The sequence below is a fragment of the Dendronephthya gigantea genome, unplaced genomic scaffold, assembly GCF_004324835.1.
Source record: "Dendronephthya gigantea isolate DGI-Jeju-01 unplaced genomic scaffold, DenGig_1.0 000104F, whole genome shotgun sequence".
NCBI classification, from domain to species: Eukaryota; Metazoa; Cnidaria; class Anthozoa; order Malacalcyonacea; family Nephtheidae; genus Dendronephthya; species Dendronephthya gigantea.
This window is the reverse complement of record NW_021163114.1, coordinates 522563-539659: the sequence shown is the minus strand read 5'-3', so window position 1 is coordinate 539659 and position 17097 is coordinate 522563. Positions and strand designations below refer to the sequence as shown.

The 17097-nt window shown below is 37.1% G+C and overlaps 2 protein-coding genes across 2 annotated transcripts; both read left to right on the top strand.

Moving 5' to 3' along the window:
- The first annotated feature begins 3222 nt into the window (after positions 1 to 3222).
- Positions 3223 to 8247, top strand: LOC114534684. Its single transcript, XM_028556158.1, has 5 exons — positions 3223 to 3414; positions 5123 to 5179; positions 5970 to 6153; positions 7377 to 7510; positions 7891 to 8247. The coding sequence occupies exons 1-5, from the start codon at positions 3265 to 3267 to the stop codon at positions 8068 to 8070; spliced, it is 705 nt and encodes a 234-aa protein (XP_028411959.1). The 5' UTR covers positions 3223 to 3264; the 3' UTR covers positions 8071 to 8247.
- A 1321-nt stretch (positions 8248 to 9568) lies between these two features.
- Positions 9569 to 15349, top strand: LOC114534695. Its single transcript, XM_028556165.1, has 5 exons — positions 9569 to 9797; positions 12822 to 12878; positions 13687 to 13846; positions 14427 to 14560; positions 14965 to 15349. Exons 1-5 carry the CDS (start codon positions 9648 to 9650, stop codon positions 15142 to 15144), a joined length of 681 nt encoding a protein of 226 aa, XP_028411966.1. The 5' UTR covers positions 9569 to 9647; the 3' UTR covers positions 15145 to 15349.
- The last annotated feature ends 1748 nt before the right edge of the window (positions 15350 to 17097 follow it).

Here is a 17097-nt window from a genome sequence, read left to right as displayed (position 1 = left end):
TCCGATTAGAGGTTGTAGTAATTTATTCTGCACACCCCTAGATCCGCCAATGCCCAAGAGGGCTAGTTAATGGGGATAGTTCAGCATAATTGAGAGTGAATAAGCCCCAGTGCATTGTGAAAATTCTTTTGAAACATGAAATCACTGTAACTGCAGTAAAAGAAAACCTACACCAGTAACCAGTTGGTAACAGCTATAATTTCTGAAATACAAGTCTCAATATGTCATAAATCATAATGGACAGTATCACAAGCACTACACATTCACACTGTATAAAGGTGCATCAATAAAGGAATACCAAATGATTTTCCGTGCAGGATTGCGTGATCCATGCACGCGGGATGTTGCGAGACTTTCGGAAAGCGTGAAAATACACGAGCCGTAGGCGAGTGTATTTTCACGCTTTCCGAAAGTCGAGCAACATCCCAAGTGCATGGATCACGCAATCCTGCACGGAAAATCATTTGGTAATTGTTTTATAAAATAACTGTAGTGAAACAACGGTTAACTTTATTAAAATTAAATTTCGCGTGCAGGATTGTCTAAAACGCGTGCAGGATTGTCTGATCCTGCACGGCTATTGACCAATCACATTGCGTGTTTCACTATAGTTATTATATAATGGTCAGGAATGCTAAATGAGCAATGCAATAAATCAAGTATGACTTAGCTAAAATTGTATTTTCTGCACATTAAATGTTGATAAATGCATTAGAGTTTAGAAAAGTTCAATTTATCTCCATAAAAGATCCAAACAATTTCTGGCATGCAAAAAGTTAAGACATTTTTAGACTTTCTCTAGAAGTTTAGAAATCAATTGGATTTCATGCAAATTGTAAAAATCAATAATCATGAATCAATCAATGAAACTCGGAAAAATGAAAATAACCGGTGAGTACTGTACTTGACTTTTTTTCCATATTTTTTGAAGTTTTAATACTTATTTGTCCTGATATTGGTAAAAAACAACGTGTACGACTTGCATACATCTTGAAATAATGGTTTTTCGTATTATAGTTATTAAAATGTATCCAAAACGAGGTTTCGCACAAAATAAAAATTTCCCCCAAAATCCAGCGGGCTCAGATTTGATCCTGGTCAGTGGTAACTACCATGGCCATTTAGGACCATGTGACGTCAGCAGAGCTTCTGCGCAGTGCGTAGAAGGCGAAGTCCGCCATGTTTTCGGCTTCAAAAAGACGGCGGCAAAGTTACTGAAATTCGAGGACCACTCCCTCCAGGAATTATAGTATAGCTCAGTGTTCTTTAATAACCCGCGGTGAGCGCTAATTCGCCGTCTTCCGGGTGATTTCGCGCTGATATTTTAGCCGATCAGTGGAAGTTGAAATCTATTCTGCAGTTTTTAGCCATTTATATTTTTAAGCGATTATATTTTTAGCCGATTATTTCGACCGAGCGTGAGACCTGTAGTGTGAAATATCAGAGCGAGGCTTTCCAGTACGGAACGAGCAACGAAAGAGCGAGGCACATGCAAAAAACCTCGATCTGATATTTCAAAGTACAGACCGAACAAGCGAGATCAATAATCTGTTCATTATATGGCTGAACTTTCATGAAACATCCAGGATACTGGTCCATACGGAATATTCGGACCACAGTTCGGATATGGGTTTTTACGGACCGCTCGTCAGCAAATCAAAATAGAGGATTTTGGAAAGCCGCAATCAAAGTGATTTGTCCGAGTTCGTAAACAACAAATATCAGTAATTGGTGAAGATATCGTATTAACGTATGAGGAAATTAACGACTATCTGTCTCGAGGTAAGCTAAATGTCAGAGCTTAATTTTCAGTTTCTTATAGCTTGAATCTTCGTTATGATCGAGAAAGGCTTTTCACATTGATAAGTAATCATAGATTTTCCATATCACACTCAATGAGTACGAGTTCAGTTTTTGAATACAGGGACTCTAATATCTTTGTAATTTTTTGGTAAGCCAAGTATAATTTAGTATAGTTGTGATATTAAAGCTTTTTAAATTTAACGTTATCCATTCAGTTTGAAGGAGAATGCCGTGCCTTCGGCGCAGAATGTTTATGGCAACGATGGTAAGGACACAGTTTCTTTGGAGGAATTGATCGCAATTCTTTCTTGCGAAGGCCTTACATAGTTGAAGACTGTCATTATTAAAGAATGGAGCCATCCAGTGAAAAGAATATTTGTTTGCAAGAATATTAGTACTAATCATGCAACGTTGGGTAATGGGCTTTAAGTTATACGATTACAGAAATTGCATGATAACATGTATGACCCTACAAACTTACGATCAAGACGAAAATTATGAAGAATTTACAATCAGCTGTGAATTTAAACTTCCAATCTTCATTTAAGAAGTATTCATGGGTTATCATGCGATAGGGAATGCATGCATGTTAAAGACGAATAATAATAGAATGTTATGGATCATAATAGTACAATTTCAGTTATGTTTGAAAATTTTGTCAAAGTTCTGAATCTCTAATTGTAGTAGCAATATCGATCGATTATTCGTGTAGCATATTCTAGAAGCATAAGACAATCCTAGTGGGATTAAAAGCCGGAATGCAATAAAAATATTGGAAAAGCAAAAAATTGTACCAAAGTTTGTTGCAGGACTACCTTTCTAGAAGAAACTATGTCGTTTGCGTTAAAAATGATGCCTTTATAAATCCAGATAAAAATTATGCCTTTAGAGATCCAGATGTAGCGTTTTAAAAGTTTGAAAAAATTTTACCGTTACCGTAGAAATATACTTGCAGTTTAGTTTGGGAATTGAACCGCTGTATTGGGAAATGATATACCCATATCGTCTCCACACCATATCTATAGTATGTAAATAGCAATTAGTATGGATATGTTCCATACTATTACATACTATTCCATAATATGGATTTTGAAGAAAAAATTATTGCCGAGGCAGGTTGTTAAAAGGCTTTAGATCATCCATTGTTTTGCTTTATATGCCTCTGCACCGCTTTTCGTTTCAAAATTTGCAGAAATAAGACTTCTATTGGATGGGCATAACTTATCTCCATGCAGGAAACATTTATGGAAAAAAGATTAATGTTATATTTCATAACCAAGAGTTTAGAAAAGTGATGAAAGAATTAATTAACCAAGGTTGAGCGCACCGGCTTTTAAACACTCGGCCGCAGTATAATTATACAAATAACTTTTATTGCTTCCTTCAACCAATCAGCATCCAGTAGTTTCATCATGCCAATAATAGCTTAAATTATAATTCGTGGAACAAATTCAGTTCAACATGGCAATGTCAAGAAGTACCGCTGTTGGCTCGATAATAACTGGTTGTATATTGCTGGGTTTTGCTGTCGTCATTGGGATCTGTGGCGCGATTATAGCAAGCAAATTGTCAGGCCAGATAGCTGCCTCAGCCGGTCTGTGGTCGCTTTATGTAAGTATTTGTATAATGACAGCTAATAAAGGTTTCTTAACCAATTCCATTATCTGAAATACCAAGAATTTTAGCAATCGAGTTTTCCCTCTCATCATTTTCATGAAATTAAAGCAGTCCTAATCTATATACATATAACATAACATAACATTGCATGCCATAACATAAAGCCTTCTCCGGAATTTGTGGAATTAAACAAGAATTGTGAAAGACGCCCATAAACATAGAAACGAGCATGATGTAAGGTAACGCTGTTGTTTTTCTTTTAAACGAACATTAAATATCTGTCGAGGAAGTATCATCGGGACGATGTCTAAAAATCAGAAGCGGTGGCCATACACGCCAAGCAATTCTATTTATTGTGTGCGCTTGTTGTTGTGTTTTGAAATTTGGGCTCTGCAAAGGCCGGAAATTAAATATGTTAGTATCATAGTCGCATTGTTTCAAAGGGAAATCAATTAATCGGCCCTTCAACTTTCAACTATATATAAATGACCATTGAGTTTGTAGTTAATATATCAAATGAAAGAAAGGGTTTCAGAAGTTACAAGAACAATTTCAACGCCAGTAATATTATATAGCTATACGTGTAGCAACTGTCATCACAACGAAATTAATCACGTCGCGGTTGGGCGTCTTTTCTTGTTTTCTTTTAATATGGAATAATATTAATTTAAGACTTGGAAACGGCACTTTAGTTTACTTTTATACACACTATATATATCAATCATTATAACCACTATTATAACCAGCATAACGATAATATTGGGGAGCAGGGCATTTTCGTATAATCATGCACGATCTCCATTACATGCACTAATTCTTTACATTCTGTTAATGTTTTATCGCCCACCTCCCCCGCCATAATTAGCATGTGGTAAAAATACTTTAGTAATGCAGTATACTATTGATATATAGTCGTGTAGAATTCGCCAAAGCACTGCCGTAACACTTACCAGTCACATATTAAAACTATTACATTTCGTCATCATGCACAGAGATCTAGCTCATGCATTAAGCCCGGTTTCCATTAAATCGTAATTTTCGTGAACGAGTCATTATCACCGATGAGAAATACGTAGTGCGATGACAATCGTCCATTACCGATTGATGGTACATTTTGACTGGTCTGGTACCGATAGCTCTGAAAATGTTCATTCAGAATTGATTTTATTCGTTTCTAAAAATGAAAAATTCGCGTCGCGTTAGTGAATCGCCCAGCGTGTGCAGGGCTTTAATGGAACCAGGCATTACCGCAAAGTGCTCACCAACAGTGGACGACAAAAGAAAGAGGACAAATGAAAGTGTGAATTACGTGGTTTTAAAAATTGCACGTTGTCGTAGTTGCTGAAACTGCATTGTGATTTTCACCGCCCAATGTGACGGTGGCTGACCAGTTGATGTGTTGATCAACTTTATTCATAATATTTAATAACGGTTTAAGAGGGAGAGAGGAAACTTAAAGAGGCAAATGAAGTCAATGCTAACTCGTATTTTCCTTGAATGCCATTATATTAAAGTGAATGTATTTTTACCGCTGCAGTGTTGTGACTGTTGTCATTGCCGTTGCCGTTTTAGATCGCCAAACTCTCTATTAAATGGATACCTAGTCGCGGCTACAAGTTGACCAGCCGTTTTAAACTGAATATGCACCCCTTTGGGAAACTTTCTGGTGATATTTTAAAAATGTTAAATATTTTGCCTTTAGTATGCTGTGCCAGGAATACTGACCATTGTTGCCGGCGCAACCAAAAGAGGTGTTGTGGTAAGGGAAAAGTATTTCGTTGCGACTTAGTGGCAACCTGGGGCCGGTTGTATGAAATCCAGGTACAGCAATCCAGCTATTCACAGGATAGTGATTTTTTCAACCGTTCTAAAAATGCTCGAAAAGCGATAACATTTCTTCTTTAGAACCGACAATGATTAGAGAGATCCTCGATTTAGGAATACTAAGATTGAATCAAAGTCACAGCAAACAACGGGCGATTTTATAGCGATTAAAAAAACTACTATCCGATGGATAGCGCTACCCGGCTTTCATACAACCGGCTTAAAATAACTGAGGAAAATTGTGGCCACTGTAATATCATCGGCAATTGTAGCGTACTGTATGTACGCCGGGTCAGTATACGATATATACTGAAGTTTTATCAAGCTGACTGCAAGTAATAAGTGATTAATATTTTAGACTATATCTATAAGTAATTTTACCGGCAACTTTTGTTGCGATTTTAGATACAATTTTTTTTCTTTTGATAGATGTGATCGAATGGGTAACTTAGATATTGTAAAAGAACCCCTTAAATATCATATACTATGAGCATTTCATAACTGTTGACTCGTTTGCATCTGTCGAAAGTGGAAAGTCGGAGAACAAAAATTGCGAAGCGCCCTTAAGTGAGTTAGCGCAGGAGACTATGCATAGTTATGACCATGTGTATAGTTAGTTGTGGTCAATATGCTGTAGTACACTTCACAATCTCAGTCAGAGTCAAAATTTCTATAATAAATATAATGATGATTTTTTATTTTCAAAAATACTAAATGCATTTTAGATGGGCTTCGCCTTGTTCTTCAATATCATCGCAGTGATTGTTTCTCTGGGCGCTTCAGCGGCATTGACCATTTTAACCATTCTCTTAAATGAAGTCAAGGATGGAAATATGCTCTGCACGTACCACGGAGATACCTGCACCTGTTTATATCGCAGCGGATCTGGTGAAGTAGACTCCGTATCGTGTGAGTTTTAAATAATACAATCTTGGTCAGAAAGCTGTAAAACGATTGTTAAAAAATCATATGTTAGTGTTCGTCGTTCATAAATTTGATGTCAAGAAGAAAAAAAATTAAGAGAAAATTCTAGAGAGAAAAATATGTGAATTATCATATTATTGTGGATTCTACTGTGTCTCAATTGAAATCCTTTCACCCTTTTACGACACCACATTTGCTTTTAAAAGTTTCACTTTGACTAGCCGCGTGCAAAACACCCTTATTCCACTCATGAGTCAAGAGGATTTTTTTTATTTTGAGCAATAAACGTGAAAAAAGCTGTAACACTAAAACGAGGCTCCCAGACTATCTAATTTAAAGTGGTTCTAAATCTAAAACGATAGCGTACGCTGTGACTTAATTATCGTAATTAGGTGTAATTATCGAAAGGGTCTATTGTCATTACCAGAAATTTGCGACATGATAATTTGCATGTATACTAATTTGCATTTAACTTTCAGCATAATGGCCTTCAACTTTCACTATAAAATACATATAGTAAATATACAAAACCTAAAAATGCCGTTGACCTAGATCTTGCCCACTGTTTGCCGACCTCTGGATCAATAGAACAGCCGTTTCCCAACGTTTTAACGATCGAATTACTTTCCTTAGGTATTTCTACGTTCGGCCAAATGATTGTGAACAAATGTGTATATAGCCTTCGTATTGTTCAAGTTCCAGACAAGACTGATAATATTTTTTAAAGTGATTGCAGTAAAAATCCGAGCCGTATAGAAAAGTTTATACACAAATACGAAAGATAATATCTTAAACAATTTTTTTGGGTACATTATACGTCAATTCATCAACTACCTGAATCGAAATATTCGAATCAATGTGAGCGATTTTATAAGTTCGTGGACAGCACACGGACAAAACTTTGAGCAATATATTTTTAAATTTGGCCGAATGCAGAAATGCCCAAGCTAAAAAATCCTGTCACCAAAACGTTTCTAAACAGCTGCTCTACCGATCTAGAGGTCGGCAAACAGTGGGCAAGGGCTATAGGACAACGGCATTTTTAGGTTTTGTATATTTACTATATGTATTTAATAGTAAAAGTTGAAGGCCATTATACTGAAAGTTAAATGCAAATTAGTATACATGCAAATTATCATGTCGCAAATTTCTGGTAATGTTGATTTTAGTAATTTTTTTCTAAATAGGTTTTTCTTTACTTTCTACAGGGAACATGCACTGCGATGATTTCGACACAATTCATATCTTAATCATCGTTTGCCTTGTCGCTTTTATCATTCTGACCATCACCACCTTCACCGCGTCGATCTTTGGTTGCCTGGGTACCTGCTGTGCTCCTGCGGTGAGTATGATAGCAGCTTGGTCTTCATGCAGGGGTACTTGTCAGTAGCGTTTCACTTGCCCCCAGGTCGCCTCAAAGGTTGATGACGTAATGCGTTTTTAAACCATTTTCTCGTTATTCAAGCACGTCACGGACCGACTCTGTGAACACGTGCATGGCCCCAAGAAAAAGCTCTTCAGTAATCACTGAAATCTCAATATCTTGTTCTACGCTTTGCCATATTCAGTAGCGGTGCTCTCGCCAAAACTAGATTTTATACTTCTTCCACGAGCACGGAAAAGAGTAGGCTCAATTCCTGCTGGAAGACTCAAAGAGACCCGGTTTGGTCTTCGTTTCTTACTTCTTCGCCAAACATCTTCATAATTATAATACCTTTGCAGGATCCAATTGTTGTGGTCACCGCCGGCGTTCAACCCCCCGGGGGTACAGTTGTTGTTGCCAGCAATCAATCGTCGTCTTTCCAACATGGTTACCCTGGAGGAATGCCGCCTGCTTATGGCCACGGCCAACCCCAAGAGTACGGCGACAAGAAAGGCCTTGTTAATAACATGGTTATTTGAATCTGTTCCTATTATCTTGATTTTCACGCGATTTCATGCGATTGCTTGTTCATCACAATCGCATGCATTGGCGTTTATAGCTGCCCTATATATTCCATTCGTTTCTTTCTGCGTGTTCAAGCATATATTTTGTATCCCACAATGTAACCGTTACTAAATAAAACACTCAGATAATGATTTGGCAATCTTTCTGTTTTTATTCCTGATCGAACAGCCATTGTGATACCTTCTTTATAATATGTATCTACCTCTTTTATAACGAAGTGATAATGAAAAAAGTTCGATAATCGTAATGGGAAACGGCAGTCAATTTTTTTCTTTTCATTGGAGAAAACGACTTAATTAGGGCTGATTTGGGAATCCAATATGGAGTCGCCTCTAAGAAAAGAGAGGGGAATCATTAAAATCTGCTTTGTATTTAACCCACAATTGAGAAGTCGTGTTTGTCCACGTCCAAAAGATCATCAATTTTATTGATCTTTAATCACTGAAAATTTGAGAGTAATTCGAGATGCCCAAGTATGTTCCCGAGAAAGAATATTTGATGATGGTCATCGAATGGGAAAGTGTACATATTCCTAGCATATTACTGATATCAGGTACCTTACAGTTTACGTTTCTGCTCGTTGCGCGCGGGTATAGGCAAATGTGCATGTCATATCTCGCCCGTAAATGCTCTAGCTTTATTAACATCGGATTTTAGAGTCGTGAAGAGACATGTAAATGTGTTACGTAACGCGATGAAATTCATCATTTTAGCAAAGAGATTTTTGATCGCCATTACTTTCTTTTATAATATAACATTTATAGTACACGCGTGCTGATTGGTCGAGAAGCGTGTTTGTATGTAAAGAAACACGGGACTTTTCCCCCCGAAATTGAAAAGCGAAGTAATGTAATGAAAACTTGTAATTGACTGAATTATAATATTTGTACAAAGTCTTTTTCTTGAGTTATATATTATAAAAGAAATAGAAAACATTTTCCCTATAGTTATAGGAAGAACGTGGGAGTTTGGGAGAATTCGAAAAACTCGCCCCACGAGCAGGTTTTCCCACTGATTATTTCTTGTTCTCCCAAACTGCCAAGCGTGTTTCTATAACTGTATCACGGAAGTCAGAAACACAGAAATTGTTTTAATTAGCTGTTGCTTTGATAAATCCAAAATATAAATTTCAATATTGATACGTATTCGGACTAAGTGGCTTCGCCAGCATTGATAAGTGGGTTTTTTATACTATTAACAATTACATTCATATTTTATAACCTGTTAGTTTTTAATCAGGCTGTATCTGTACATTGTGCATGTAGTTGGTTGATAAAGTAAAAACAATCGCCATTATTCTCGTTCTCGAATTGAGCGACACTGATCTGAATAATGAACTGAAAACTGAACCGTATGAGCCCACACACCTCACCGCTTACATTTCTGGCCAAGTGGGTGTATGACATCATCACCAATGCTGTCAAGCGTTAAAAAATGCTAGTTTGAATTCGTTGAACAGCACGCTTCAAAGCAGGAAATCAGATTTATCACACCTAGTTTTTTGCAGAAAGTTTCAGCAATATTTTTCAACATGGTAATGTCAAGATGTACCGCTGTTGGCTCGATAGTCACTGGTTGTATTATGTTGGGTTTTGCCATCATCACTGTGATCTGTGGCGCAGTCTCAGCGAGCAAGTTGTCAGGGGAAATAGCTGCCACGGCTGGTTTGTGGTCGCTTTATGTAAGTATTTGACAACTAACCATTCTTAATCGCGACTTTGCTTAAATTCCGTCGCGCCTACAGACAGAATTTGCAAATTTTGTTCACAAAATCAGCGCAAGGTTCCTTCTAGGGTAAAAATATGGGTGAGAAATAATCAGATTGCGCTCTCGGAATCGTCTTTAATATGACGATCACCCTTCGTTCAGCTGGTGAAAGGCAATACAGCTAATTCAATCAGGGTTGTGACCGGTTGTCCTTTCAAAAGCTTACACTCTGAGCGCACCTTCTAATCCCTTAAAAACAGAAAATTGCCTTTGCAGTATGTTTTGCATCGCGAGGCTTCTATATGTCTTCGATATTTTAGCAATGCCAAATTTCCAAGTGTGACAAGCCTAAATTAACAAAAAACCATGATCCCTTGAGCAGTCAGAGTTTAACGTTCTTGGTTTTGGAAGGACAACGTTAATTGAATCAGCTGTAATATATAATCGATATATCTATAAACTATCTATAAACCCGGAAGAAAACCTCTGAACGTTTAAACCCAAAGGCCATCATCATGAAAATAAGACTACATGCCAAAATGGTTTTGAAGTTGAAGCTAAATTGAAACATATTGAGCATACTTTCCCATAAATTGTGTGGAAATGGCGTCTAATCGATAAACTAAATGATTTTGCCTTATAAAGTGTGAGGTTATAACACACTAATTTTCCCGACGACGGTTCAGAGATTTTCAAGTACAGTTGATGCAATAATAATGAAATGTTTACTCAATTTCATGTATAAATATTCGTATAATTATAACAAATCTACGCCAATACACATGCACACACGAGAATTATGAGAATTTTTATCAGAAGCAGTTCGAAACGACCTTGAAACGTAGTCGCATGTCATGCAGGCAGACTTTTCCTTTTAGCATTTTTGTCGGTTGTTTTGATGTGTTTTGTGCACAATAGCATCGATAATTGTATAGTGTAATAGATAAGAAATATATCACGTCTAGTGCTTCATATAACGAGATTTTCAGTTCTTAATAATTATATAAGTTAATTATGTATAGCGGTAGTTTCAGAAACTTCATGAACATTTTTTTGTAACAAAGTGCAAGCAATTTTAAGAGCTGATAAAACCACGAACTTTATTCACGACACGGTCGGCGACTTTTATTCAATAACAGTTGTTGCTTATAAGTAATTGATTTAAAATTTAACATCTGCATGACTAGCAGGGCTGGTATAGATAGCTGCATATTTGAGGCCAAACAACATCACACTAGTTCTTTGTTTCCTTTGTCTTTGCCTTTTGTTTTCTTTGTTTTCTTGATAGCACTAATGACAATTTAGCCTCAAATATTTGCATATCGACCAGCTGAGTGACTGATGGTTTACTTATAGGAAGGTCAACTTGTAAGTTCCAAAGTATTGAAAAGGCGGCGATAGCTCAATTTAATAACTTTGCATCACTGAGTGTGATACGACGACTAAAATGGATAAAAACAGTTTAAAACACTTCTCGACGTTTCGATAAGCATGCATAAACATATAATTAAGCATCTGAGCTACGTATTCTTTGTACAATTGCGTCGAAAACGGATTCATTAAATAGACAAACTTCCCAGATAGATTAGCATCAAATGTAGTAAAACGACTGCCTAAAATAGCGGGCAAAAACACTTCTCAAGTTTCCTATAAGACACAGTATAACCTACTACGGAAGAAAAATGAGGAAAAAAAAACTCGAGAAAAATGTCGCCTATATTGGAAACCGCCTAAATGATAAGTTTAGGTAGATAGTTCTGTAGTGTTCATCTGAATGAAGACTTCGCAGAAAGTCATTCGTTTGCCGTCTTGCTACGGATGAATTATTCATGCCGGCACGATTGCATGAAGAATATCCATGCTTTAATGGCAACGAACAACTCTCATCAACTATAGCCCGATAAGAAAAAACCTCCTTGAAAACTGATTACATTCCAGATTCCACCATGCATATAAAGGCGTCCTAAATTTGCGGAACATTACCAGCATGTTGACAAATTGCTGAAAATTTTCTCGCGCGAATTTGGGCTGCTATGTTTCCACCGACGATAACAATGTGGCACTCGATATAAAATATTCTCGTTTTAGTACGCTGTGCCAGGAATCTCTCACTATTGTTGCTAGAGCCATAATAACCCTTTGCTGCTTTGCTTACTGTAAAAACTATACAACCTTTTGTTGCACGTCCACGATCCTTTATACTAGTTGGAAAGTGTCATGATTTTCTAATGTAACCAATCCTAAATAATAAGGTTTTTTTTCAAAACTATCCGTATCTCTCAAACTCAAAATTACTATCTAGAATATTTTTCTGTCTTTTCTTCTTTGATTGTTCAAATAAACTTTAAAGATTGCCTATGTTATCTAGTCATATATACTTATTTTATCTTCGAATAGTTGTGACATAGTCCTTCAACTTCACAGGTGGTCTTCTTTGTCGATTTCATCTTCTTAACGATTCGGTTATTTCTTCTTTACTAGGATTAACTATGGACTAGGGCTCGGTGTTAGTGCTTCATTTTCTTTCTTTTCTTGGTTTCTTTCAGGATTCAGTAACTCTGGTCGTATGACTTTGAAATGAGATGAGTTTCGCGTCACGGTTTTGAAATCATTAGAGACTGTCACCATAGTTCCTTTCTTCTCTTTGATAACAAATGGGTTTGGGTCGAATGGCGTACTCAATTTATTTTGCTTAGGTTGCTTCATCAGGACTTCCATTCCAGGGTTGATCAAACTTTCTCTTGCACGTGATAAGTTGTCAACATACAACTTCATCTTCTTGCTAATTCAACCAGTGTTGTGCATGACCGGTTGTCTTTTCAAAATCTTAAACTCTGAGCGCACCTTTTAATCCACCAAACTCTGTATTAAATGGTCGGGTTCCATGCAGGGATACCTACTCGCGGGTACAAGTTCGATGATCAGCCGTTTTAAACGGAATATGCATCCCTTTGAGAAACTTTCTGGTGAAATTAAACGTTAATTATTTTGCGTTTAGTATGCTGTGCCAGGAATACTGACCATTGTTGCCGGCGCAACCAAAAGAAGTGTTGTGGTAAGAGAAAAATATATCGTTTCGGCTTAGTGGCCGGTGGGCCTGGGGCCGGTTGTATGAAATCTGCGGATACCGCTATCCAGCTATCCACAGGATAGTGACTTTTTCAGCCGTTCTAAAAGTGCTCGAAAAGCGATTAAATTTCTTCTTTAGAACCAAAAAATGATTAAAGAGATCCTCGATTTCGGAATACTAAGAATTAATCAAAATTATAGCAAAAAACGGGCGATTTTAAAGCAATTGAAAAACATTATTCGGTGGATAGCGCTATCCGGCTTTCATACAACCGGCCCGAGGTCTTTACGCAGCTTAGAATAAAGGAAAATTGTGGCCACTGTTACATCATCGGTAATTGTGGCATATTGTATACACGCCGGGTCAGTATACGATATATACTGATCACCTTGTCAAGATGTTTTATTAAGCTGACTGCTAAGTATTTAAAGATTTAGTAATTTCAACTGCTGTCATTTTTAGATACAATATTTTTCTTTTGATAGATGTGATCAATTGGACAAGTTAGATTGTTAACATAGATAAGGGATGTTGTAAAAGAACTCCTTAAATATACTATGAGCATTTCAGAACTGTTCACTCGTTTGCATCTGTCGAAAGTGGAATTTCGGGAAACAAAAAATGGGAACCACCTTTAATTAAGCGAGTTAGCGCAGGAGACTATGCATAATTATGACCATGTGTAATTTGGGAAGTGCTGTAGTACACTTCCCAAATTCAGTCAGAGTCGAAATTTCTATAATAAATATAATAAGGATATTTTTTTATTTTCAAAATACTAAATGCATTTTAGATGGGCTTCGCCTTGTTCTTCAATATCATCGCAGTGATTGTTTCTCTGGGCGCTTCAGTGGCATTGACCATTTTAACCATTCTGTTAAATGAAGTCAAGGATGAAAACTTGGTCTGCGTGAGCCATGGAGATACCTGCACCTGTTCAGACTCCGTATCGTGTGAGTTTTAAATCTTACAATCTTAGTCAGAAACCTGTAGGACGATTGTTAAAAAATCATATATTAGTGCATGTTCGTCGTCTCATTAAATTTTGGTGACTAACCGACTTGAAGAAGAAATGATTCCACTTCGACCGCGAAAAAGAGCCTCCGAGAGAGTTCGCAGCGCTAATTAAGGGAAAATTCTAGAGAGAAAAATAGGTGAATTATCAAATCATTTAATGGGTTCCACTGTGTCTCACTTGAAATCCCTCCACCCTTTCAGTAATTACGACACCACATTACCTTTTAAATTTAAAGCCAGCTTAGATGAAATGGATTTCAAGTTTCACTTTCACTAGCCACGCGCAAAACACCCTTCTTCGACACATGAATCAAAAGGATTTTTTTGTTTTGACCAATAAATGTGGAAACAAGCTATAACACTAAACGAAGCTCCCAAACCATCTCATTCAAGGTGGTTCTAAATCTAAAACGATAACGCTGTAACTTAATTATCGTAATTATGTGTAATTATCGAAAGGGTCTATTGTTGATTTCAGTAAATTGTTTCTAAATAGCTTTTCTTTACTTTCCACAGGGAACATGCACTGCGAAGATTTCGATACAATTCATATCTTAACTATCGTTTGCCTTGTCTTTTTCATCATTCTGACTATCACCACCTTCACCGCGTCGATCTTTGGTTGCCTGGGTACCTGCTGTGCTCCCACGGTGAGTATCAGAGCAGCTTGGTCTTCATGCAGGGGTACTTCTCAGTTGCGTTTCACTGTGCGCGTGCAAAATTCTACCCAGGATTCTTTTCACACTTCTGTTGCCCCAAGGTCACCTCGAAGGTTGATGACGTAATGCGTTTTCAAACACGTCACGGACCGACTCTGTGAACACGTGCATAGCCCCAAGAAAAAGCTCTTCAGTAATCACTGTAATCTCAATATCTTGTTCTACGCTTTGCCATATTCAGTAGCGGTGCTCTCACCAAAACTAGATTTTATACTTCTTCCACGAGCACGGAAAAGAGTAGGCTTAATTCTTGCTGGAAGACTCAAAGAGACCCGGTTTGGTCTTCGTTTCTTACTTCTTAGCCAACCATCTTCATAATTATAATACCTTTGCAGGATCCAATTGTTGTGGTCACCGCCGGCGATCAACCCCCCGGGGGTACAGTTGTTGTTGCCAGTAATCAATCGTCGTCTTTCCAACATGGTTACCCTGGAGGAATGCCGCCTGCTTATGGCTACGGCCAACCCCAAGAATACGGGGACAAGAAAGGCCTCGTTAATAACATGGTTATTTGAATCTGTTCCTATTATCTTGATTTTCACGCGATTTCACGCAATTACTTGTTCATCACAATCACATGCACTGGCGTTTAAAGCTGCCCTATATATTCCATTCGTTTCTTTCTGCGTGTTCAAGCATATATTTTGTATCCCACAATGTAACCGTTACTAAATATAACACTCAAGTAATGATTTGGCAATCTTTCTGTTTTAATTTGTTTTTATTTCTGTTATTATTACTCTTTTATAACGAAGTAATAATCAATAAAGTTCGATAATCGTACTAAACTGTTATAGTTTTATCCGTTTAATGGGAAACGGTGGTCATTTTTTTCTTTTCATTTGAGAAACGACTTAACGCTAATTTGGGAATCCAATTGAGGGTAATTCGAGATGCCCAAGTATGTTCCCGAGAAAGAATATATTATGATGGTCATCGAGTGGGGGAAAGTGTACTTATTCCTAACACATTAATGATATTAGGTACCTTACAGTTTACTTTTCTGCTCGTTGCGCGCGGGTATCGGCAAATGTGCATGTCATATCTCGCTCGTAAATGCTCTAGCTTTATTATATCATCGCATTTTAGAATCGTGAAAAGAATGTAAATGTGTTACGTAACTCGATGAAGTTCATCATTTCAGCTGAGAAATTTTTGATCGCCATTATTTTCTTTTATAATATATAGGACGTCATATGCAAATAAGTTGTAGAAACCCTGACAGAAACACGGAAATTGTTTTAATTAGCTTTTGCTGTATGATACAATTCAAAACTTAAAACATAAAAATTCAAGAATATCAGTATATACGTATTCGAAGTAAGCGGCGTCGCCAACATTTATAAGTGGGTTTTTTTATACTATTGACTATATAATTATTAGATTGGTTGTAAAAACAATCTCCATACTGTATTTCTCGAATTGAGCAACACTAATCTAAATAATGAACTGAAAACTGAACCGTATGAGCCAACACACTTCACCGCTTACATATCTGGCCATGTGTGGTGTATGACATCATCATCGTCGTTAAATACTGTCAAGGGTTAAGATATGCTAGTTGGAATTCGTTGAACAGCACGCCTCAAAGCAGGAAGTCAGATTTATCACAACTAGTTTTTTGCACAAAGTTTCAGCGGTAATGTCAAGACGTACCGCTGTTAGCTCGATAGTCACTGGTTGTATTATGCTGGGTTTTGCCATCATCACTGTGATCTGTGGCGCAATCTCAGTCAGCAAGTTGTCCGGCAGGCGAAATAGCTGCCACGGCTGGTTTGTGGTCGCTTTATGTAAGTATTTGACAACTAAACGTTCTTAGAAAATTGTCATAATTTATTGTGCTCATGGAACCTTGACGAACCTGTGTCAAGTGTGTTTAGCTGGTGGCAGGACAATATATAGTCGATCAATCTATAAACAATCTAAACCATATGTCTAAATACAGAAGAGAACTTCTCAAAGTGTAAACCCGAAGGCCATCGTCATCAAAATTAGACTATATTTGTACACAATTCAGGTGTTCTCATGTTCGCTTTCGCCAAAACGGTTTCCAACACTGTCAGTTTATAATAGAAGTTGAATCTATAATTTAGCATATTGAGCATATTTTTCCGTGAGTCGTGTGAAAAGAAAAAATGATTTTCCCTTATACTGTTAGCGGTTTAGCACATGGATCTCCCAACGACGGTCCAAAGATTTTCAAGTATATAGTCTATGTTTGTCCGTTGATGATGATTTATCACTAACTATTTCGATAAACACATGAATTACTTCAAGTACGCCGCATTGTTATCGAGCAATAAATTTGCTGCATTTGCACAATGCTAATTAGGATGAAACATTATATAAAGAATACTAATGAAAGTGACAAATTATGTAATGTGCCATTAGTTTCACCGTTAGCTGTGAGTCAATCGAAAACCAGGACCTATTCGATTAAATTTTGGTATGGTAGTTAACATATGTAT